Source organism: Nothobranchius furzeri, chromosome 7, assembly GCF_043380555.1.
Source record: "Nothobranchius furzeri strain GRZ-AD chromosome 7, NfurGRZ-RIMD1, whole genome shotgun sequence".
NCBI lineage: Eukaryota > Metazoa > Chordata > Actinopteri > Cyprinodontiformes > Nothobranchiidae > Nothobranchius > Nothobranchius furzeri.
Window position 1 is genome coordinate 66,620,812 of NC_091747.1, and position 25,019 is coordinate 66,645,830.

At 47.7% G+C, this 25,019-nt stretch overlaps 2 protein-coding genes across 2 annotated transcripts in view; one reads left to right on the top strand and one right to left on the bottom strand.

The window, feature by feature from the left end:
* The window catches only part of zbtb45 (zinc finger and BTB domain containing 45), a 74,846-nt gene that overhangs the window by 29,333 nt on the left and 20,494 nt on the right, over window positions 1–25,019 (top strand). The gene's annotated exons all lie outside the window — the stretch shown is intronic.
* Window positions 2,443–7,581, bottom strand: dla (deltaA). The gene is made up of 11 exons (XM_015954540.3): window positions 7,300–7,581; window positions 6,923–7,222; window positions 6,645–6,705; window positions 6,304–6,561; window positions 5,444–5,504; window positions 5,213–5,343; window positions 4,057–4,226; window positions 3,720–3,936; window positions 2,803–3,583; window positions 2,609–2,717; window positions 2,443–2,531 (listed from the first exon to the last, which is right to left on the bottom strand). Exons 1-11 carry the CDS (start codon window positions 7,369–7,371, stop codon window positions 2,526–2,528), a joined length of 2,166 nt encoding a protein of 721 aa, XP_015810026.3. The 5' UTR covers window positions 7,372–7,581; the 3' UTR covers window positions 2,443–2,525.

Consider the following 25,019-nt stretch of genomic DNA (forward strand, 5'->3'; position numbering starts at 1 on the left):
CGTTCTCTTAACTACTAGTTAGTCTTGCCGCATCTCTGTGGAACAATGTCGGCATTTAACTTGGGATTTATCCACCTGTCCATCACCATTATTAATTTTAACAGGGAAGTCAAAGTGTTCTCAGACACAAGGCCGTAGTGAGTTGGGAGGGTCTTTGAGGCCTGGCTTCTTGTTTGCTGTTGCCACGATGCCATTTATCTCCATGTGCTCGTGAGCCTCCACTGTGCAGCCAGCATGCGTCACTCAATACAGCATCTGTGTGGGAACTCGCCCAGGAACTTTTTTCCCACTGTGCTTGAATCATGCAAAAAAATTAAAATACAATGGTTAATAAAAAATACACCGAAACAGTACGCAAGTGGATCGAACCGAACAGGCCGAACAGCAACAGTTGAATACATGCTCGTGAACCGCAGCACGTGAGAATAATAACTGTAAAACTGTTTTAGCGCTGCTGGTCGGCTAGAGGTGTGCGTTCACGTACGAGCCTTTCTGATGTAATCAATGAAGTAGGGAGAGGAGCTTAAGGTGCCGTACATCTTTCTGCCTCTAGATGGTGCTATCTGGAAAAACTCCATATTTCTGCTTAAGTGGTCAGGAGGCATCACAGATAGCATGTGCCAGATTTGACTAGGATTTCTTCATGGTAGTAAACTGCGTCTGTGAAATGATAAACTGGATTTTAGTTCAAACTCAGCCTTAAAGGAGACACTCATGTGTAAACAGAAGCACTGGAACCCAGCATGAAAACGCTAGGAATGCTTTCCTGTGCTGATGCTGCCTTCACAGTTGTGGAAACAAGCCACACTGGCACAGGACCATTCTAGTATGGATGGTCTCTAAACTCACCAGAGAACATCTGTTCAAATATCAGGAACGCTGTTTCATCTGATCCGTCTGTGAGATGGGCATTAAAGGTAGACGCAAGTTTCAGACAGTCTGAAGCGCTCTGTTCTAGAAAGACCGTATTTCTGTTGGGTTTTGTCGGCTGGTTGTGGTTGAACTCTGGCCAGGAGACATCTGTTACTCAATAACATCTGTTCCTGTTGCTCTCCATTGCCCAGCATGCCGAGGGACATGCAGAGACTCCCAAGGGTGGTCTTTTGTTTGCCCCATTGTCAATTCCATCATTGTGTCCTGAAGCCTGTTCCTCTGATGGCGTGAGGTTATAAACCCTCCAGAGGCCGGTGGTGTACAGTTACTGGTGTCCAAACACCCTCAGCGCCCTTATGGGAGGCTGTGATGGCAACACACATTCATGTTGGATAAACCTTTAGTGAGTAAACGTCACAGCTGGACGAATACTCTCTCTTAGCTTTCAGTAATAAAGGTACGCGGGTTTCAACAGTACGGCAGTCGGACGACGCTGAACTGATCCTGAAGGAGTAAATCACCTGAGCTGTTCTCTGGGGGGTGGAGGTGGGGTTAATCCAGAGTTTTCATGAATAGGCATCCACTCTGGTCTCCAGGGAGACACGTTCTACTCCTGTCCCACAGCGTGGGGTGGCCAGCGGAAGACAGCAGATGCTGCTGCTGAACTTTGCTCAGCGGGTGTTTCGCTGCAGCTGCATGCAGATGGACAGAACCAACCACGAGGCATCGGGACACATTTAGCAGTATTTATTTGGAAAAATAGTCTTGGCTAATTCCTTCATTTACAAGTGGTAATAATAACTGTAACAGCATTCCTCTTAAATAACATTTTCTTAAAAAGGATTTCCATCAACATGAAGTGCCTTTGCAAAAATATCATCAATAAAAAAGCAACTTAAATAATCATAACAAACACCACAAGAATAATTACAAAATAAAAATAACAAAGTTCTTAAGTTAACATAAATTAAATCATAATTTTAAATCATAACATTTTTCTTTTGTATTTATTTTACAAAAGTCTGTATCAAAAGCAACATTTTTCATATATAAACAAGTTATTAATCCCAAACGAGACACAGAGAACAATACTATTTCATAAAGGTTTGGAGAACTCGGGGGTGAAAACACACTTCGGTTAATACAGCGATGAAGTAAACATAGAGTCTTCACAGGTGTAGCGATGGGTGGGGGCACCGCCCATGTCCACAGCCTGGTGAAGAGCAGGCCAGTATGGCCGAACATCCACCGTTTGATGTCGTTCCTGCGCTCAGCAACGGCGTGTGGGTTCCAGAAAAGGCCTGGCTGCAAATGTTGCAAAAACAAGACTCGTAGCGTGGTACGCTAATTGCCATGTGACAATGTTTGCTTATACATACTCTCCAATGAAAGGTAACAGAAGCTAAGTGACAGTTTACCTTCAAACGTAAACTTTTATTCTCTTCTTTTTCTTTACCAGGCCAGTTCTCCCCACAGGCCACCGCTGCCTACACTTAGCTACCAGTAGAGAACCAGCTCACTCTGAATATCAGTTAAACGTCTCGGTATAAGCAGCAGTCTCCCCTCCCTCCCTCCCCCCGCCCGCCCGGGGTAAGAGCAGCATCTGAGGGAGCACAAAAACTCTCCCGTAGAGCAAAGGAGCAACGGGCTTGTTACACCTGGAGGAAGACAAGAGGGAAAGGTGTCAGGATTGGTTGTGAGCAGCAGAAAAACGTGAAGATCCAGTAGAAATTACCTCAGTTGCAATTATACATTCATCTTTCTCATCTGACATCACAAACACAGATTTGTACTTGGTGTCCGCACATGCAGACAGTTCTGGGGCTTCCATTTCTGATGCGTCGCTTTGAGGGAGAGAGAAAAACGTCGTTAGTGCACTTTCTGTTGGGGGCAGTTCAGCAAACCGACAGCTTCTTAATCAGCGTTTACCATTTTAATTGTTTGCTGCGTTTCTCTTCAAACTGGAACAAGTCGAGGGATTGACATTTGTCCTCGCAGGCCGCCTCCAGCATCGCCTCCTTAGCTGCCTGCTCGTAGTTGACCTCATGTACAAGGTTGTAGTCTGCAGGGTGATGGCAGCTTTTGTAGCTGCTCCTTCCTGGTGAAGATCCTTCTTCAGGGTCGCTGCTGCACAAATCCATCTTCTTATTGATGTTTTTGACTCCTGGCGTTGGCAACACACTGATGGTCAGGTCCCTGTCGCCGCGGTGACAGTTGTTGGTCAGGTTATTTATTGTCTCTCTGTCGGCTGAAGTATCTGTTTGTCCGCTGTGCTGGGCTTTTGATCGAACAAATCCCACCAGCACGGCACACCCCGCCAGCAGCAGCAGCACCAGGGCCACGCCAGACCCGACGGCCATCCAGGGAACCTCGTTGCCTCGGATTGCAGCGTGCTCTGGAAGCAAAAACTGGCAGTTTCTTCCTCCATATCCAGGAATGCACGCACACACATAGCGGTTGTTTCTCTCATGGCAAGTGGCACCGTTGTGGCAAGGGTTGTGCTCACACCGGCCAATGGGAGAGCTGCAGTTACGGCCGGTGTAGCCTGGTGGACAGGAGCATGTGTAGCCACTAGGACTCTCCTGACACGTGCCACCATTCTGACAGGGGTAGGCAGAGCATTCCTCCCCAGTGTGGTCACAGTTCATCCCGGTGAAACCGTCTGGACACTGGCACAGGTAAGAATTTACAAGATCCACACAATGAGCACCTGAGAACACAGGTGAAGTTTTGCATTAGTGTTCAGCCCTAATGTTGGACCATCACTCGCATTTCACAGCTCCAGGCTCACTGGTTAACGTTCTACACACCCTGCAGACAAAATAGGGCCGCGTCACGCCACTCACCATTGGAGCACGGGCTGGAGGTACAGTGGTCGATCTTCTTCTCACAGTTGACCCCTGCATATCCCGTGGGACACTGGCAGGAATAACCTCTCTCAGGGTTGTCAGCACAGCGGCCTCCATTGGAGCAAGGCCCATCAGCACATGTCATGGCACTCAACTCGCAGTTGTTGCCATAGAAACCATGAGGGCAAGTGCACTTGTATGTGTTTGCTGAATCCTGCAAAGAGAAAAAAGTTGATAATCAAGATTGTCTTCAGCTTTCCGTTGGCTCCTGCAGAATCATGTCTATCCAGATCTCCTGTGTGTGGACGCTTCTCTGGATGACCCAGACACTTACGGTGCAGCTTCCTCCGTTGCGGCAGGGGTTGCCGGCACATTCGTTGACCTTGACTTCACAGCTGGCCCCAGAGAAGCCGGGCCTGCAGGAGCAGGTGTAGCTGCCCTGACCGGTGTTGCTGCAGGTGGCTCCATTCATGCACGGCTTGTGGTGAGTGCAGTAGTTGAGGTCTGGACAGATACATGCGGATTAGCTTCAGCCCAACACATGGCTGGACCACAGCAACAGAACATTGTTTCATTCCTCTCAGCTGCTTCTTCCCGTGAGGATCTGAGGGAGCTGGGACATCCTGCCTGGACAGGTCTGCAGTCCATCAAAAGGACGAGCAGTCACACCCTCACCACCAATCATTTCCCTTTTTCACGTGTTTCTGAGTTTCTATCATCCTGCCTTCGTACGTCCGTTCCACGCCTCCATCGTTGGGTTTTCCTTGCCCTGAGCTACCTCAGTGTGTGTGGAGTTGAAGGGCCTTTAGAGGCTAAGGTGTTAGGGTAAAAGGGGAATGGCAAACACTCTTCAGTCGACACATTCGTAAAACAATTAGTGAACAGCTAGAGTTAGCTCACATAACTTTATAGAACGATTCAACGTAGATCCAAAGAAGAACATAGATAACGAGAACTAAGCCCAGGTATACTGGATTGTATCTACAAGTGGGACTCTGGATTAAGTGTCTCTCCTAATCTAATCGTCAAGCAAACGTAGGTTCAGATTGCTGTAAAACACAAGCAGCCTACCAGAATAAATCAGGCTGAAGAGGTCTCCCACCTAACATCTGCAAGTGTCGGAGAACCCAGACGTACATGATGGGTGGTTGAGCAGACAGACGCCCGATCTTACCAAAGGCCCTCTGAGACCGGAGATCACTCCATGTCGGTAGACCGGTAATCTCACTTAGCATGTTAGCTCAGAACTGCTATGTTTATATTGGAAGGCTCGGATGTGTGTTTCACTGGTTATGTAGGATGAAATATTTAGATTAGAGTTAAAATCTGAACGTTTAACAGGTTTTGAAGACAAAAGTAATAACGTATGTTTATTATTGGACTTGACACACATGGCAATGCCAAGTCTGGGACTCCTAACCAACCATCAGTGCTCCTCTGTCTGTTTCTTCTTCACACACTATGTCTGGATCTTCTGAAACATTCCTCACCTTGATTGCAGAAGAGCCCCCCCCAACCCTCCTGGCAATTGCACTGCCAGGGCTGCTGGCAGGTCCCGTGGAGACAGCCGGGGTAGCGGATGCACTCGTCGCAGTAGCGGCCTTTGAACCCCACTCTGCACCTGTTGTTATCCAAAAGCAGGGAACACACCGGTGAGTCCTCTCACATTACCTCACGGTCCTGCTGGTCTATTCATGCCCCCTGGGACAGCGGGAACTCACTTGCACTCTCCAGGTTTCTCACAGTACCCGTGCTCCTCGTTGCACCCTGGTAGGCAGATCGCTGGACGACAGGAAAGGAACACACAAGTCTTACAAACACATCAGGCTTGTTTTATGTGAAAAATCACCATAAATCACACATCTGATGTCGCAGAAACTTTTTAGCAAAGTTAAAAATGCAGTTGTCCTTTTGTGGTGGAAGGCTTTTCTGTTTAAAGTTAAACAAAGGAGGGGATGTGTGAGAGTGTGTCCCTAACACACACACACACTCACCCTTAGTCCCCCCCCCCCCCCCTTTCTTTTCTGCTGTGGGTCGAAACTCTTTTATTCACTCAGTATACACACACACACACACACACACACACACACACACACACACCCCTTAATGTCTCAGATTGGGGCAGATAAGAGTGGACAGCTGGCGAGTGTGTTGCCAGTGCGCGACAGCTGCTCCATTGTGTCCTCTCTCCCGGCAGCTGCCCACTTCAAACAATACCTCCCTCGCCTCAGCCAATCAGCGCCAGCCCCTTACCAGAGCAGCCTATCACAAGGCAGCATGTAAATTTATGGCACGCGTGAGATTATTCCTCAAAAACTTTCCTTAGAATAAATCAAGTGGCCGTGTGTGTGTGTGTGTGTGTGTGTGTGTGGCGGGGGGGTGGGGGTGTTTGGGGGGGTCTCACGCACAAGTTGCCTTCTAACGGAACACTGACTGCAGATCTAGGACAGAACGACCACTGAAGCCACAGTGAAGTGTTTGATGATCTTGTTGGGTTTATGTCCCCTCCCAGCCTCTCGTAAGGCAGAAACATGTTTACTGTTTACTTCTTGGTCAGATCAGAACCAGAAGAGAGACTCACGCTCGGTGCAGTACTGGCCCTTCCACCCGGCATCGCACACGATCTCCCCGCGCTCTCCACAGGTGAAGTGGCCAAAGGCGTCATCTCTGGGCCGGCAAAACACCGAACAGCCATCTCCGTAATAGTGCTCATCACAGACGAACCGATAGGAGTACTTGAGTTCGGTCCGTCCTCCTGTGTGTAGGTCCTGGGACCAGTCCTCCCCCACCGTCAGGTGCCTCTGGGTGGCCATGGTGCTGATCACGCGCTCTGGGTTCTCTGAAAACGTGCAGGTGAGAACTGATGAGCGCTTGTGAGTAGAAATGTGTAAGACACAGCAAAGGGACAGCTTTAGTTCCTACCTGTGGAGAGGTCCTCTTTGGAATCGGTGTGTAACGCTTCGATGATCAGCGAGAAGGTCCCCTGGGAAGACAAATGGCTTCATGAGACAGGTGGCCAGCGGAGATGTGGTGATAGCACTCAGCAAAGGCCTGAGTGGTTGAGCTCCACAACCAGAACCTGATCTAGTGAAACTAAACACTTCAGCTCTGGCGTCACGCGGCTGCACGTTTAGACACGCGTCTAACACAAACGGCTGGATTCACAGAGTCAGCAGAAGCAGACAAGAACGGGTGTTTACCGGCCACGTGAAGCCGAAATTAATCCTGACGGGGTTGGTGAAGGAGCTCTCCGGTATTACATCGGGAACCTGGAAGGAGTTGGAGCCCAGGACAGGTGTTACGGCCCCGCCGTAGGTGCACGGCGGCTCTGGGGACGCGTTGGGCTGGTAGTGCTTGAGGCAGATCCTGAAGAAAGTCTTACATTCACACTGCTGCTGGAAGGAGGCCAGACCCCTTCTGCAGCAGTTCTGGTTTCCCTGTACTCCCTTCTTGTTTAGAAACTCCTGTAACTTCAGCTCAAACACCCCCGAACAAAAGCCCTGCCAAGAAAACAAACGCCTCAGTCTCACGCACACAACTGCGCCAGCATGCGTGGTGTGGCGGTTTGAAGACTCACCTGGCACAGCAACATGGACGTCACGGCGAGGGCCAGCAGGATGACGCGCCCCATATTAGATAAATAAATCATAAGTTACAAATAAATAAATAAATAAAGTAGAAGTGTGAACTTGTCCTCAGGGGCTCCTCCTCTTCAATCCCGCTGAGAAAGGCACAACGAGCGCGTTTCGGGCATCTTTTCTCACCAGCTGCTTGGATTCATGTCCCGAGCAACACGGAGGGTAAATCCTTCAACCCAAGCAGAACAATAGTGAGAAATGGACACTTCTCTGGGGAGTTTGGTGCGAGTAGTAAAAACCAGAGAGGTGCTCCAGCTCCAGTGTCAAACATTAATCCGGTTTCAGGTTTTGTGTGAAGTTCCTGGTCTGACTCAAGTACAGATGGGTCACTGGTCCAACATGATGTCTCCCCTCTCTGTGAAGTAGTCGTCTGTCTCCAGCTAAAGTCCCCCACTGCCTGTTTTATACGACCTGACGCATGCTATGGTAATAAGATGCAAATAGGCCCCTCCCCCCTTCAGCTCCACTCTTACCTCTCAATCTGGCCCTGCTCTTCACAATGGAGTCCCGTGTCTCCCCGCTGAAGCAGAATCTGAGCTCAGGGCGGGATGGTTAACCCGAGCAGGAAGGACGGGGCTCAGCTACAGGCAAACTCACCCCAAAGGCCAAAACATTAGGTTTTATTGTCTTGGGTGTTGCTTGAGCAGGACTGTCCCCTCTGTGGTGGTGGATGCTGAACCGCCCAGCTGTTGCTTCACTGGCTCCACTCAAGGGGCTGTGGGGGTTCCTCACCAAAGCAGAAGTTCCACATCTTGGTGTTTCTGGTGCTTGGACAAATAAATCCAGCGAACCTCTCCAGAGCTGACCCAGTCCAGGAGCTAGAGCGGCCCTGCAGACCCTGGGCTGGTGTGTGTGTGTGTGTGTGTGTTCTTGTGCTTACTACATACTGAGGATCATTTTCACTATGTTTCCTACAAAGTGAGGAGCATTTTTGGTAGAAGCTTACCAGTTGGCTTTAGAGGTCTGATGAGAATTAAGTTGTAGTTAGGGTTAGGGCCAGGGTATGAGTAAGGGTTGGGCATTATACACTCACAAAAATGATCATGAGTCAATGGATAGTCCTCACTATGATAGAAAAACAGACATGTCTGTGTGTGTGTGTGAGCGAGAGAGAGAGAGAGAGAGAGAGAGAGAGACAGAGAGAGAGAGAGAGAGAGAGAGAGAGAGAAGCCAAAACAGGGGAACTTCTTTTTGTGAGCGGTGAGTTTGCTCCCTCTCTCTCCTCAGCTGTATGGTAATTTATGGGGCACCTGCTCTCCCCTCAATAACAGCAACACCGCCTAAGGATGCTGCCCCCCCCCCCCCCCCCCCCCACACACACACACACTCTCTCTCTCTCTCTCTCCCATTCTGCCCCCTTTAGCACACCAACATGTGCTGTCATGTAGCATCAAACAGAACATCTGATCGAAGTCTTGCTGTGGCGGGAAAATCAGCAGTTCTGCACTGATTTACTAAACTTCTCCTTGTGTGTGTGTGTGTGTGTGTGTGTGTGTGTGTGTGTGTGTGTGTGTGTGTGTGTGTGTGTGCGTGTGTGTGTGTGTGAGTAAGTAAAAGTTTATTTATAAAGCGCTTTTCACAGATATAAATCACAAAGCGCTGTACAACGAGTAAAATCAGGACAAATACATCAAACCGATAAAAACAGATCATAAAAACAATAGCAGTGACAACAATAGTAAACAAAATCAGGAGTAAAAACAAAGTCAAGGTGTGAGCAAAGACAAAGCCATCTTTCAGAACATTTAGGGAGGGAACGCCTGGATGAAAAGGTGAGTTTTTAGATGATTTTTAAAGACCTCTACAGTGTTAGAGAGACGGAGATTTGAAGGTAGACTGTTCCAAAGTCTGGGTGCAATAGTCTGAAAGGCCCTGTCCCCTTTGGTTTTCAGTGTGGTTCGAGGAACAGCCAGGAGGTTTTCAGATGTGGATCTAATGGGCCATTCCCATGTGTACCGGGTCGGCCCGGGCCGGGTAGCCCCAGTCGGCCCCAGCCTGGCCCAGTTGATTCCACACATCCTTGTCTTAAGCCCATGTGGGCTGATTCTACCCACCAATCAGAGGCTTGCTCTAATGGAAGGTGTGAATTTGCTGTCAGCAGTGGGTGTGTTGGCCCTGGTCGGCCTGAAGCAGACCCCCTCCAGAAGAGGGCTGAGAATGAGCCTTGGTTGGCCCGGAAAAATACCAGGCCACCCAGATATGTAAACAACCTACGCTACCCGGCCCGGGCCGACCCGGTACACATGGGAATGGCCCATAAGGTTCCGAGAGGTGGTGTGTGGGGATAAAAGCTCAGATAGGTAGCTTGGAGCCTGGTTGTTAAGAGCTCTATAGGTCAGGACTAAAACTTTAAACTGTATTCTATATTCTACCGGGAGCCAGTGGAGGGACTGTAAACCTGGAGTGATGTGAGCTCGTCTGCTGGATTTGGTTAGGAGTCTGGCTGCTGCATTTTGGATGGCTTGAAGGCGTGAGAGGGAGGTGTTGCTGAGACCAGTAAAAAGAGCGTTACAGTAGTCTAAGCGTGATGACACAAAGGTATGGATGATTTTTTCCAGATCTGCAGTAGAAACCAGTTTACGGACTTTTGAAATGTTTCTCAGTTGAAAGAAACAAGAGCGGGAGATGGTTTTGACGTGTGAGTCTAAACTTAAATCCCTTGAATGTGTGATTTGTCTGTTGTGGTGGTGTCTGTCCTGAGCATCACGGATTGAGGAGTGTGACAGACTCGGGCATGAATTGATAAAAAAAAAAACAATGAATTCATTATTTTAAAGATCGTTAAGGGTTTGAAACGATAGAACAATGGATGGTGATAACGATGGATGGACAGTGTGGCGTCTTAGGCACCTCACAATTAGATTGCATTTCGATTCCGGGTCTTACGATAATTAAACGATTATGATGATTCTGAGGCATTTAGCTTTTTCATACTTTCAAATGACTTCAGCACAAACTCGTTGCCAAATACTATTTACTCCATACATACCCAAAACACGTTGTATGAAGTTTACAGAATAAACATGTGTAATGGCAATGAATTTAAACGCAGCAGTCAGTTTTGATTTTGTAAACAGAATAGCTGAAACGGCTAACTGGGGCATTGCTTAGATTTGTGAGCTTCTGGATGTAGATGTGAGCCTCAGATCACCAGACAGTTCACGGGAACTGTGAAAGATCGACACTTTTTGGATATGCTAGTTAAGGATGGGCAATTAACTGGTTGAGACGCCAACCAGTCCTGCTACACTAATAAGATAAACAAAGGCTGTCATGTTGGTGTTTAATATTCTAACCCACATGCAGAATCAGAGCCGGGAGACAAAGGTAAAAGACAGTAATGATATATATTAAACGAGGTGATGACAGGTGAGGCACTCTCGAGGAAGCTCTGATGTACGGGGCAGAATCTAATGGGAGAAAATCAGGAAGGTGAGGAGACGGCAGTAGGGAGAGTAAATGGTGCAAACTGATGCAGTCTTACTTCACGGTCGTGAGGTATAGATGCAGAGGAGAGGGTAGGTCTGGCCTGAGGTGGAGAGGCGCTCAAAACAGGGTCCAAGCCTTGGAGACGAGGAATGAAGACAATGAGGGGTCCAAAACATTAAGCGAGGCAGGCAGGGGGAGAGAGCGGGGCGGCTGGTTGAGCAGATGAGACAATGTGGAGAAGAGATCCGTTGGTTATGACTGGAGAGATGATGTAGAGTGATAGCTGCTGTAGGAAATAGCAATCACTAGAGGCACAAAAACAAACACGCACAAAGATAGTGACAGAGCTCGAGACTAGGTCGTATACCCTAACGAGTTAATCGTCCGACGTCATGTAGGACTGCTCCTCATATAGCCAGCCGGTGATTGCAGCTGAGTGGCTGCAGCAGGGCAGCTCTCTGGCACCGCCCACCTGCAGGAGAAGGGTTAGTATGGGGAACGATATACCTCAGGCCATGACAGTACCCCCCTCAAGAGGCACCACCCGGCGGCCCCGAGGACGATGAGGAGGAGGAGGCACGAGAAGCCTTGAAGTCCCGCACCAACAACTGGTCATCAATCCAGGAACAGGGAATCCATTGCCAGTGTTGTGGTCCATAGCCCTCCCAGTCGACGAGATACTGGAACCTCCGACCCCGGGGGCGGACATCCAGGAGGCGTCGGACCTCGTACCCCAAGCCCCCACTGGCGAGCTGGACCGGAGGTGGAGGGTTAACCGGAAAACACAGCGGGCTTGACCCGACAGGCTTGAGCAGTGAGACGTGAAAAACCGGGCGGATTATCAGAGACGAGGGGAGGTTGAGTCAGACAGAAGTGGGGTTGATGATGGCAGAGATGGTGTAGGGGCCTATGAACCTAGGCGACAACTTCTTGCAAACACCCTTGATTGAAATGTCTCGTGTGGAGAGCCAAACCTGTTGACAGAGAGTGTAGGAGGGTGCCGGCCGCCTATGCCGGTCTGCCAGATGCCGGTTGCGATCAGCAGTCCTTTGCAATGCAGCCCTCGTGTGCGTCCAGATGTGACGTGTGCCTTGATTGAACTGTGGGATGGAGATTGGTGACTCAGATCGAGAGGCTGGGAACAAAGGGGGTTGATAACCGAGTGTGATCTCAAACGGAGAGTAGTTTGTGGAGGAGAAGGTGTGGACGTTGTGTGCATACTCGATCCAGGGAAGATGCTGACACCAACTAGAGGGGTTAGAAGAACACACACAACACAACATGGCTTCTAGCTCTTGATTCATGCATTCGCACTGACCATTAGTTTGGGGGTGGTATCCTGAACTGAGCGAGACTTGGGCTCTCAGGCTAGCAGCAAAGTCCTTCCAGAGTCACGACAGGGACTGGGGACCATGGTCAGGTACGATCTTCGTCGGGGTGCCATGGAGCCTGAAGACATGCTTTATCAAGAGCTGGGCCGTTTTGGTGGAGCTGGGAAGGTGCTTGAGGGGTACAAGATGACAGGCCTTAGAAAAGCGGTCCACAATGGTCAATATCACACTCATACCTTGAGATGGGGGAAGACCAGTCACAAAATCCAGAGCAATATGTGACCAGGGTCTAGACGGAGTGGGAAGGGGTCAAAGTAGCCAAAACGGAGCTTGTGTGCTGCTTTTGTTTCGAGCACAGGTGTGACAGGCCAAGACGTACTCCCTGACATTGCGGTACATGAGGGGCCACCAATAGGTTCGGCGTAAGGGGCCAGTGTTCTACCAACCCCTGGGTGGATGGAGAACCTCGCTGTGTGAATCCATTGTATTAGAGAACCCCTGCAAGAAATTGGAACATAAGTCTTATTGGGAGGCACAGTACCTGGACCGGGGTCGTTGTTGCGGGCTTCCTCAATCTTCTCTTGGATCTCCCAGCTTACGGTCCCAATAATGACTGAGGGAGGAAGGATGGTTGTGGGCTCTGTGTTGGTGTCTGAAGAGAACTGGCTGGATAATGCGTCAGGCTTAGTATTTTTGGATCTGGGTCTGACAGAAATCACCAAATTTGAATCTGGAAAAGAACAGAGACCACCTGGACTGGCGAGGGTTAAGCCTCTTGGCTGTCTTTAGATATGAAAGGTTCTTGTGATCGGTCCAGACTATGACCGGGTGCTCAGAACCCTCCAACCAGTGTCTCCATTCATCAAAAGTCATCTTTATGGACAGCAGTTCCCGATCTCCCACATCATAATTGTGTTCTGCAGGCGACGGGAGAAAAAAGCGCAAGGATGCAACTTGTTGTCTGAGGGGCAGATCTGAGATAAGACTGCTCCCACCCTGGTTTCCGAAGCGTCCACCTCTAGGGTAAATTGCCTCGAGGGATCAGGACGGGTGAGTCCTGGGGCGTTGGTGAAGAGGAACTTGAGTTCAGAAAATGTGGCAGCAGCAGAAGGGTTCCAAACCAAGTGCTTGTTTATGGAGGTCAATGCAGTGGGGGGTTCGGCAGTTTGGCTGTAGTTCCTTATAAACCAGCGATAGAAATTGGCAAAACCCAAGAACCGTTGCAGCTGTTTCCAAGTAGGTGGTACAGGCCAGTCCAGCACTGCCTGAACCTTCTCACGGTCTGCTCTCAGCCGCCCGCTCTCAATGATGAACCCCAGGAATCTCATGGATCAGGACTGGAGTGGCTAATCTGGAGGGTCTGGAGAATTCCCGGTGGGCCACGCGATGTTTGGACCACAAGGGCCGGTGCTCTCGTTTTTGTTTTTTTATCATTTTATTTTTATTTTTTGGTGCCGGTGTTCCGTCATGGCACTGAGGCCGCCGGGCTGATCTCATACGCTCCTCCCGGCTGGCTCTACCTGCAGGCTGCAGCTCATTTATTTTTTTCCCCAGTATGCGCCTGTGCGCACCACGTGACACGCAGTTGATGGAAAGATGGAAAGTAGAAAGAGCAAGGGTGGTGCGGAGAAGGCAAGAATTAAAAAGAGGAAAGCGCTGGAAACAGATGCAGCTAAATGTGCAAAAATGAGCACCTTTTTTTCTCAAACAAGCTCGCGGTCTGACTTTAAATGAAGATAAACGGGTAAGGCAAGTCAAGATGTTAAACTTTACCGGCTGCAAATCACCATTCAAGTTAATTAAGCATCAATAATGATTTATATGGCGTCATGACATAACGTTATGTAATATAATTAACAGTATGATATGACTGATGCCACCAAACTGCCTTGTCAGAGTCAAACACAAGATCCAGTAGGCCTAATAAGCACCAGGCAGAATCCCACCATTCCAGAGCGGGCATGTACAGGTAGGATTACTTATTGAGTCAGTGAACTGAATATTATTAAAATTAATATGATGAAAACTATCCTGGCTCTATATGAAAGTGTCCTAAAATGCTAGATGATTCAGCATTGATCAGAAAGTGTGTAAAAAAGGAAAATGAATGCTGAATTGTGACCATTTTCACACAATGTAGTGTCAGAAGAAGAGCCAGGAGCCAGCAGTGAGGGTATTGCTCCTGTTGGGACAGAAGGTGAGCCAACTCATGTGCAAACAAGCAAACATCAGTTTCATTATAATAATTTTAATGTCCAAATAATAGTAGTGACCTGTTGTATTTTTATTAGTAAACACACAAAGCCCACAACAGATCGCTATTAGGATGAAAGTAGAATGAAATAAGCCGACATATTTTGCCATAGAAATATTTTAATTGGTTACAAAAAATGTGTTTTCCATATCAAATGTGCTAAAGCTTTACAGATGATTATTTTAATTGTGAGACAGGTGCAGGCGAGTCCAGGGAAACTGGAAAAGTGTGAAAGGGAGTGCTGAGTCTGCTACGGCTACAGAGGCAGCAGCTCAGCAGCAGAACCCTGAACCACAAGTTGGGAATGAGACAAATGAAGACGAGCCTGTTGATAGTTTTGATTACTTTACTCGCCCTCAGTCACAGGATATAAATACATTTATTTCTCATCAGCCTCATCAAACCCCTAATATTACTATACCAAAAGTTTTTAATAGCAAAGATGGAACCAACCGCAAGTGGCTGACTTACTGTGAAAGAAATCATTCTTTGTACTGTTCTGTTTGTCTGGCATTTGCACCTGTGGTTAAAGACAGCCCTTTCATAAAAGGAGGCATGTGGAACATGAAAAGAGTAAGACACACAGAGACAGTGCAGATGCTTACTTTCTGAATGTACAAAAGGCAGATGTGAAAAGCCTGTTGACTGGCAACCAAATGTCAGTGCGTGCTGAACAAGTGAAACAGAAACGTCAGGTGATGGAGCGAATAGTGGATGTTATTAAAGTTATTGGTAAATGTGTCCTTAGCTACAGGGGAGATAAAGAGGAGGCAGGTTTCAGCCTAGAAAACATCGCTGTTAATCATGGCAATGTCTTAGAATTAATTCTACTTTTGAGTAGATGTGACATTAGCTTACAGCAGCATGTAAACACTTGCATAGAAACAGCATGAAACAGCAAGAAACTGGTGCCAAAGGCAGAGGGTCTCTAGTTACACTGCTGTCAAACGACACATTCAACAAAGCTGTGGATGTCATCAGCCAACTGATAAAAGCAATCACAGCGGAAGAAGTAAGACAAGCGGGAATGTTTTCCGTCCAAAGTGACACCACACAAGATGCCAGCAGCAAAGACCAGTGCTCCATCCAGGGTGTCCCTTACATAGGCGTAGCCGTGGCGGGCCACCACTGCTGAAATCCCCCCACCACGCCTACAAGATCCCAAGTTTTATTTTTTTGTTTATTTTTGCGCTGTTTCCCGAAGAAGCAGCGGGAACTACTATGTTGTCACTTGTGATCACAGCCGGCGGCAGCAAGGAGGAGCAGGCAGGGCAAGGTGCAGTTACAGCATAAGTTACTGAGTTTAAAATTAGAAAGGTAGCAGTGGATATTGTGGTTTACATGTTTTAATAGCGTTAAGATAAACGAGTGTTGACGATCTTGACAGGGTTTCCTCCAGTGCTTATTAGGCCAGGTTCTCCTCCCCCCAACCAGGCTAAGCATCACTTATTCGTGTAAAATGTATTTATTTTTTCATGTCTGACTTTAACAGCATCTAATACTGTATTACGGCGTGAGCGCAACAGCGACAACTTAAGATCGATGCGTGAGAGGTCGGGTGTTTCATCTGAACCCTTAAAACCTCCAGCAGGCTACGCTGCACTATTGACGTGTTAGCGCGCGGCGCTAACAACTTAGCGACGTGACATGTCTCGGAGAAAGCGTAAAAACACGCTGGACGCTTCTTCTGAAGCGGGAAAATAACTCCTCTTCTTAAGCAGAGCACGACGTCGCCTCGGCTCGTTCACGGCCGAGCCGGTACCGGACTGAGCTCGATAACATTGACCCAGCACAGCCACTGGGTCGCTGGAGCTGCCCCGTGACTGCCTGATGGAAAACCAGCGGGTTTCATCAGACTCGTGAAGTTTTTTTTTGTTTTTGCTGGGGACCCCCTGTATTTTACCGCTCCCTCCTGCAGTCTTCCCCTATTAACATTTAAAATGATTCTGTAAATTCGTGTATCAATAGAAACGATCTCTGCCTCTGCCAGCTGCAGTAAATGTAGTCTCCAAATAATAAATAAGAGGTGCATTCATCTGTGGATCTCCTTTGATCCACATTAGTGATATTCTCAGCACCAGAACAGTGAAGCAAAGAAAGATTCCTGAGTTTGTTAGTGATTTTATTTATTAGGTGCATCTGACCGGTTCTATTTTTCTCTGAAATGAGATCAAATCAGTGCTTCTATGGGTTGTTTCCACTCTGCACTAGAAAGTTTTAAGTGTCATAATTCCCCCCCCCCCCCCCCCCCTGATTGCTATGGTGGACTGTGAGTCGTCTACAGGGCAGCGTTTTGCAGAGCTCCTGAAAAAGGTTTCACTGGAACTGAATGTGGATATGGGCACATGTGTGGGCAACTCCACAGATGGTGCAGCCAACATGCAGGGACAGTATCGGGGGTTTTCTGCACTGCTCTCTGAGCAGTCCCCAATCAGATTCATTTATGGTGTTATGCACATGTTTTGAATCTTGTACTGGCAGACACAACAGCAGTGTTGTTGAAAGTGCATCCCTGTTTTCACTGCTTAATGATATAGCAGTCTTTCTAAGAGAGTCATACAAGCGCATGCAGAGGTGGGAAGAGATGAGTCAGGACAAGCATCACAGACGACTGTGCCCGATAGGGCCAACCAGGTGGTGGGCTAAGGATCAGGCACTAAGTAAAGTGTTTGGGGGCTTTAGGAGCCCTCAGGGGGCCTTGTTTCATGAAGTTCTTATGACATTACACACCGTTGTAGATGACAGAACACAACAGCCAACTGTGAGGGCCAAGGCAAAAGGATTCATTGAAGGCCTTTTGAGGTATGAGACGGTGCTCACAGCTGAAACTTTCCTTTGCATTTTTGAGCAAACATCTCCTCGTTCAAAGTACTTGCAGACCAAAGGCCCGTTTAGTGCACCACGGTGACCGAGGAGCTGATGCAGGACTCCTGACTGGTTAAGTGCTCATGTAGGAGGCTGCTGGAGTAACTCCTGCCCACCAGCAGCTCCTGACTCAGGTTGGACCATTCATCCATTCTTAGCTTTCATTTCCATTGATTGTGAGTGCGGATGCATGGGGGGGGGGGCATGACACGCCTTCAGACGCGGACAGACCCTTAAGCCATCTGCCACTAACTACTCCACCACCCCCTCCTCTTAGGACGTCCAGAAAGCGTTTATTTCCCTCCTCCCGTCCCCCACACCCTGACCCAAAGCTCCCCTCTCCACCGGGTCTGACTAAACTCAACTGGAAGCATGTTAAGGACCTGTAACGGTATGGGCCCTCTGGGGCCATATGGTGAGGGGGAAGCCAGGAGATTCTGGTCTTTAGGTCCCTGAAGAGGAGACACCACATGGTCACTCGTGGGAACGTAAACACAGCACGCATCACACCACATTGATCATAGAAAGGCGTTTATTGGGGGGGGGGGGGGGGGTGATCAATTGACACCCCTCCCCCACAAACACCTCTTGTAGAGCGAGGGTTGATAGACAGAAGCAGGGTCACCTCTCAGCTTTAAAGGAAACATTAAAACCAAACTAAAGCCCAACCAGAGCTGAGATGGACCCAAACAGTTTTGGTTCCTTTCTGGTTATCTGCTGAAACAAGATCAACAAACCCCTTTGTGTCTAGATCAGATTACTGCGGCCAGCTGCTGCAGGAGCAGGGGCCACAGGCCAGACCTGCATCCCCCGGGCTCCACCGAGGCTCCTCTGGATTCCCACGGCTCCCAGGGCCTCTCAGTCCGCTGCGCTCTCATTAGCACATGGTGCTGTCCTGGAGACGTGCTGCTGACTACTGGGGGGCCCAGAGACGCGCCTGCGTGTGTGTGTGTGTGTGTGTGTGTGTTTGTGTGTGTGTGTGTGTGTGTGTGTGTGTGTGTGTGTGTGTGTGTGTGTGTGTGTGTGTGTGTGTGTGTGTGTGTGTGTGTGTGTGTGCGTAAGCACAGAGGCACTGTAGGCTGTGGCTAGCTGCGTGTCAATGTTTATGAAAACACATCTGCCACGCGCCCTGGGGTGAGGCGCCGTGCGGATCTCTGAATGACGAGTCAGCTGGAGGGTTAAACACACATAAAAATTAATAGCAGACTTCCAGATGCACCCCAAAAGTATTATCATCAAATGATCCGAGCAGAATAACAAGCCCAGAGCTCACGGCAATTTTAAATTCCCATTTGTCATCATCACACACTGGTGCATTCTCCCAGGGGGAGTGGTGAGATGCAGCTTTGGCTGCACTCGGGAACTATTTGTGTGGCTTTATCCCCACATCCAAACTCCAGGAGCTGAGGATCAATCAGGGAGGTGTTGGTGTGACCAAAACAGGATGAGGAGAACATGTTAACTCCACTGATGCATGAGAACATGTTAACTTTCAACATACACGAGGAGAACGTGCCAACTTCACACGTTTGAGAAGACCAAGCTATCTTCACACATGTATGAGGAGAACATGCTAACTCTAATCTTGCATGAGGAGAACATGCTAACTCTAATCTTGCATGAGGAGAACATGCTAACTCTAACCCCGGGTTTCCACGGGAGCCGTCAGCAGCACGTTACTGCATCAGCACGTCTTGCTCGCGTAAACTGCTGCTTGGCCCTTCCCACGAGACGCGACGCAGCAGGGGAGTCACCGACAGAGCACGAAGTCACACGAGTGACTTCGTCAGTAAACACAACAACAAGCAGGAGAAAACTACAACATGGTTTGTGTTTTATGTTCTGTCCGTTTTATAATCGCCAATACGGACCTGAAAAACAAAGGAGACCGCTAGCTAGGTGATAACTTCTCACGGGGACGCACAGTTAGTAATGTCTTTTAAAAGTAAAGCAACCGGAAGGCAGTAAGTTCTTTATTCTGAAAATCTCGGTAGCTTCTCTCCATTTCCGCGTCCGATTTCCTGTCTTTCCTTCCCAAAAATGTCGAGCTTGACCCGTTTCAGAGGCGTCGCGCGTAGAAAATAGAACCGGCACGTAAAGGCTGCGACATGCTGCTCCTGAGACGCGGCCGACTCGCGCTGCTGACGGCTCTGGTGGAAAAGGTTCTGTTGACCACAGCGGTTCCTATCAGCAGCTATGACGTGCTGCTGCAGTAACGTGCTGCTGACGGCTCCCGTGGAAAGCCGGGGTAATCTTGCATGAGGAGAACATGCTAACTCTAATCTTGCAAGAGGAGAACATGCTAACTCTAATCTTGCATGAGGAGAACATGCTAACTCTAATCTTGCATGAGGAGAACATGCTAACTCTAATCTTGCATGAGGAGAACATGCTAACTCTAATCTTGCATGAGGAGAACATGCTAACTCTAATCTTGCATGAGGAGAACATGCTAACTCTAATCTTGCATGAGGAGAACATGCTAACTCTAATCTTGCATGAGGAGAACATGCTAACTCTAATCTTGCATGAGGAGAACATGCTAACTCTAATCTTGCATGAGGAGAACATGCTAACTCTAATCTTGCATGAGGAGAACATGCTAACTACACATGTTTGAGAAGACCAAGCTAACTTCACAAATGCACAAGGAGACAAATGCTATCTTCACACATGAATGAGGAGAACATACTAATTTCACACATGCATAAAGAGAACATGCTAACTTCACACATGAATGAGGAGGAAATGCTATCTGTACACATGCATGGAGATTCTAACTCCAGACATACACGAGTATAATGTGCTAAGTTCACACTTGCACGAGGAAAACATGGTAACTCCACACAATCATGTGAAGAACACTCAAACTCTGCATAATCATGAGGAGATCATGCTAACTCCACACATGCATACTGGTTTGGAAAACCAACAACATGAAAGTTTAGTATGAAACTACGAGGGATGCTGGGACGCGGTGCGATGCAGACGGAACTAGCAACGGTAGAAACGCCCTTCAGACCTCCACCAAGAATATTTGTTCTCATCTTTTCTTTTCAATTTTAATCTTCTGTGTTTTTCCCATTAAAAATTCAACTGATGATTGGCTAAGATGTTATAATGTTCAGTGTACTGAGCATTTTTACTGCAGATCCATACCCCCCCCCCCCCCCCATCATTAACAACACGCTAATGACTGATATGTTTTTCTGTAGTGTAATACGCGACAGAGGAAGGAAGTCAATCCCACCTCCTCTCTCTCCCTCTCTCTCTCTCTCTCCCTCTCTCTCTCCCTCTCTCTCTCTCTCTCTCGCTCTCTCTCTCTCTCTCTCTCTCTCTCCCTCTCTCTCTCTCTCCCTCTCTCTCTCGCTCTCTCTCTCTCGCTCTCTCTCTCTCTCCCTCTCTCTCTCCCTCTCTCGCTCTCTCTCTCTCTCTCTCTCTCTCTCTCGCTCTCTCTCTCTCGCTCTCTCTCTCTCTCTCTCTCTCTCTCTCTCTCTCTCTCTCTCTCTCTCTCTCTCTCTCTCTCTCTCTCTCCAGCCATGAGCATCTGCCCAGAATTGAACAGATGTAGACACCTGCGCTGCGGCCTCACATATGCGCACACATGCCCCTCCCCAGACCTCTATTCAGCCATCTATGGGACCCAGAGTGCATCACAATGGGGAGCGATCATGGATGCAGTAACCAAATACTGCCTATCCCCCCAGGACACTCACTCTGTTAGGACCATTGTCATCAGTTAGATCAAGTGGCTGTACCAAGCAATCTGCTGTATGACTGCTCATTTGACACATAGCATGATTCAGAGGGGTGGGGGGGCTGCCTTGCATCAGGTCTGTGGCTCCAGTTTGAAGTGGTGGTTCTGTTAAACTAACCCAGTTCAGGTTTTCTTGTGGCTGGAGTCTGAATGAATTGGGTCGAGTGTTGAGATAAGAGGCTCTTGGGCTTTTTGGAGGGTGTTGCGATGGCAGGTGTTAGCTGGGATGGAAGGATGAAAGAGAGCCTTGTTGGGGCAGGGTGGCCACAAGACCAGGTTACACGTAAAAGCCTTGTTTTGTTTGAGGAGAGCAGTCCAACAGCCCAGCGATGCAGCAGCGGAGGATAATGGCGCCATAATAGCCTCATGTTCCTATCTCTCAGCTGCCGCTGGATGACAGGGGATCCACATGCACCTGTTGTCTTCCCCCATTGTGTTCAGCGTGCGTTAGTGTGCTACACCTCAGGAATGCTCCCTTCCAGAGGCCTCCACCCCTGTCCCCGGAGACAGCTTTGCCACACTGGGATGAGGGGAGGGTGTCCAGCATGTGTATGGAGGAGCCGGGGGAGCGCAGGAGTCAGCAGAGAAGCTTTAGAGGACAAGGTATGGAAAATGAGGAGGCAGAAGTGGGAGGTGTGTGGTGGTGGGGGGTATGATCCTCCAAAGCCAGTGTCCTTTCTCCTCTTCAGGGGCCTGTCCAGAGAGCCCTGTCCTAAATCACTGGTCCCAGGGGAAGTCTGTCCTTTGTGAGGAGATGGCCCCTGCAAGCTGGGCTGCCAGCTGCCACTGCATCAGCGTCATGCCCCCTCCCCACCTCCCACCTCCTTGAGTAACATGACAATGCTTCCTACGGACACGGCCACAGGTCAGTGGAGAGCATTAAAAACTATTTGGAGGAGACTCGAAGACGACCAGAGGGCAACGACGTGTTTTTTAGTCCAACATTAATGATGACAAACTGAAGGCCGAGTTAAATCTTAACCTGACTCCTTCACTCTGCTTCAAACGACACCCAGAGTCCCCATAAGTTAGCTGATAAATGACCCGCACTTGTACAGCGCCTCTCAGAGTAAGGACTCCAAAGCGCTTTACACTACAGTGTATCATTCATCCATTCACACACACATTCACACACTGGTGGGGATGAGCTACGATGGAGCCACAGCTGCCCTGGGGCGCCCTGACAGAGGCGATTGGTCGTTTTAGTTCATTTGCTCTGCCACTGTCACACATCAGCAGTCTTAACTCGAACCAGCCAGATGGAGAATCAGGATTAGTACCTTCATCAGAAACCTGTGCAGGTCTGCTGCCCCCTGGTGGAGGGTCTGAAAGTTGCAAGGGCCAGGTTTATTAATTAAGACTTTTATTATAGACTTTACTGATAATCTAAAACTGGTGATGCACTTGTTCTATTAACATTAGATGAAAACTAGAATAACAGGAATTAGAATAAGAATGCCTTTATTTGTCCCTCAGTGGGGAAACAGCATTATTATTATTAGTAGTAGTAGTAGTAATAATTTGTTTACTCTTAATATTATTATTATTAATATTATTATTATTATTATGAATAATATTATTATTACTATTATTATATATTTATTATTATTACTATATTATTATTATTACCGTATTAATATATTATTATTATATTATTATTACTATGATTATAATTTGTATTATTTTATTACTATATTATTGTTATCATTATTATTATTATTACTATTATTATTACTATGATTATAATTTGTATGATTTTTATTACTATATTATTGTTATTATTATTATTACTACTATCATTATTATTGTTGTTGTTGTTATTGTTATTACTATTATTATTATTAATGTTATTATATTACTATTATTAATGTTATTATTATTACTACTATCATTATTGTTATTATCATTACTACTACTACTACTACTACTACTACTATTATTATTCTTATTCTTATTATTATTATTACTATTATTATAAAAAATATTTTTTACTATTAATATTATTATTATTACTATTATTAGTAGTAGTAGTATCAATAATAATATATTAATAAATAAATAAATATTATTATTATTACTATTATTATTACTATGACTATAATTTTTATTATTACTATTACGATATTATTATTATTATCATTATTGCTATTATTATTATTACTATTATTGTATTATTATTATCATTAATATTATTATTATAATTATTATTATTATTATTATTATTATTAATAGTACTATTATTGTTATTATTACTACTACTACTAACCCTAGCCCTTAGGGACAGAGGGTATTAGCAGTAGCACACAGAAGATACCACATGAGAGTATAAATGTAAATGAAGATAATTAAGGTCATTAATGCTCATGTCAGTGATATTAGTAGTGGACTGTTCCAGATGTATGGGTTCCAGATCAGCAGTGACTGTTAGAGTCCAACAGCTGTATCTCTCCTCCACACAGCGAGGATGGGTCAGCCCGTCACTGAAGCTGCTCTCCAGAGCAGATAGGGCATCCTGCAGGGGGTGGGACTCATGGTCCAGCATTGATCTGAGTTTTGCCACCACCCTCTTGTCTCCCACTTCTCTCACTGAGTCCAGAGGACAGCCCAGGACAGAGCTGGACTTCGTCAACCTGACCAGCTTCTTCCTTTCTCTCCCTGTGATGCTGCTGTTCCAACAGACCACACCATTCAGACCAGCTCAGTGTATTGTTCAGGTGAACACCCAGGTATCTGTAGGAAGGAACAGCAGGCTTGTGAAGAGAAAGGAGGCCAGGACAGTCCCCTGGGGAACACCCACTCTGCAGGTCAGCAGGTCTGACACAAACTGGGTCCGGTTAGTGGGACAGTTTAGAATCCCCTCTGCCAGGTTAAAGTCCACTCCATATCCCCTCGTCTCCAAGTCGTTCCCTTCTCTGAGCTTAACATTTCCATCCTGAATCTGCCCCACCAGTCCTGCTAGTAAAGAAATGATTTTCATCAGTTAGAAATCTACCAGGTGGTGAAAAGAATCACATCAATAAAACAGAAGAACATTTTCAGCTTGGCTGAAGATCCTCTTAAGTCCCTCATTTCTTTACGTCCACACCATCTACAGCTTTGTCTCGTTGTCATCGCCCGCCCCACTCTCAGGTGAAGTGGTTTTGAGGAGCGAGCTGTTTGGTCCTCTCTGTTGAGACCAGAGTGGGAGAGCAGGAGTGACGGCTCGTCTGAACTCTGGTGCAGACCAAGTACCCTCTGGATTACCCGTGGTGCCTCTAAGGTTCGCAGCTAAAGGAGAGGCAGTAACACAGAGAGCTGGTGAGAGCAAGCAGAGGTAAACTGTCAAATGTCTCCTGGTCTGAGGTGGAGCTGCTGAAGCAGCTTTGTGATGTCCAACCAGAGCACCACAGGAGCTGGTTCTTCTGGTGAACAAGCATCCTGAAGGAGGGTGAAGTAGACTTCTACGGAGATGAATCAGCCATCATAAACTGGTCAGAGTGAAGGCGCTACATCGCAGATGAAGTTTGACGGAATAGTATCTGACACAGTCACACCATTTTGCCCCCCCCCCCCCCCCCCCCCCCGCGGAGCTCTGTGGGAGGATTTTCCCATCCATAGCCGAGGCAGACGTGCTCCATTGTGCAGCTTCTAATGATGATTGTAATGATGGCTTGTCCATCTTTGATAAGAAACAGCACGCCCCTCATTAAAGGGCCTGGGGCCCCAGTTCTCATGGTCTCCGGTCTGTCCCTGGAGATGGACAGCAGGCAAGGGGAGGCGAGACGACACCCGTGGCACACGCCTGTTGACCGAGCCACAAAGCAAAAGCGTGTGACACTCACCCCACCCCCATGACTCCCCATTGTCCTCCCCGTGGGTCCTACAGACAAATCCAGCCCCCCCCCCAAAGCACACACAAATGCTTCTGCCCCAGCCTCCAGTCCCTCTGCGCTGCAGTCACTTTTATCAATCAGCTGATCTACCTCACCTCCTGCTAACCTCCCTCACCCCTGAGCACACCTCCTCCAATCGCCATCGGCTGCT

Bases quoted from the DNA above. Each gene is read 5' to 3' on its own strand.
- dla (XM_015954540.3), bottom strand. From the start codon at position 7,371: ATGATTTATTTATCTAATATGGGGCGCGTCATCCTGCTGGCCCTCGCC. The intron at 7,223-7,299 runs GTGAGTCTTCAA...TTTTCTTGGCAG, and splicing joins CGTCCATGTTGCTGTGCCAG to GGCTTTTGTTCGGGGGTGTT. The intron at 6,562-6,644 runs GTAGGAACTAAA...GCACGTTTTCAG, and splicing joins CAAAGAGGACCTCTCCACAG to AGAACCCAGAGCGCGTGATC.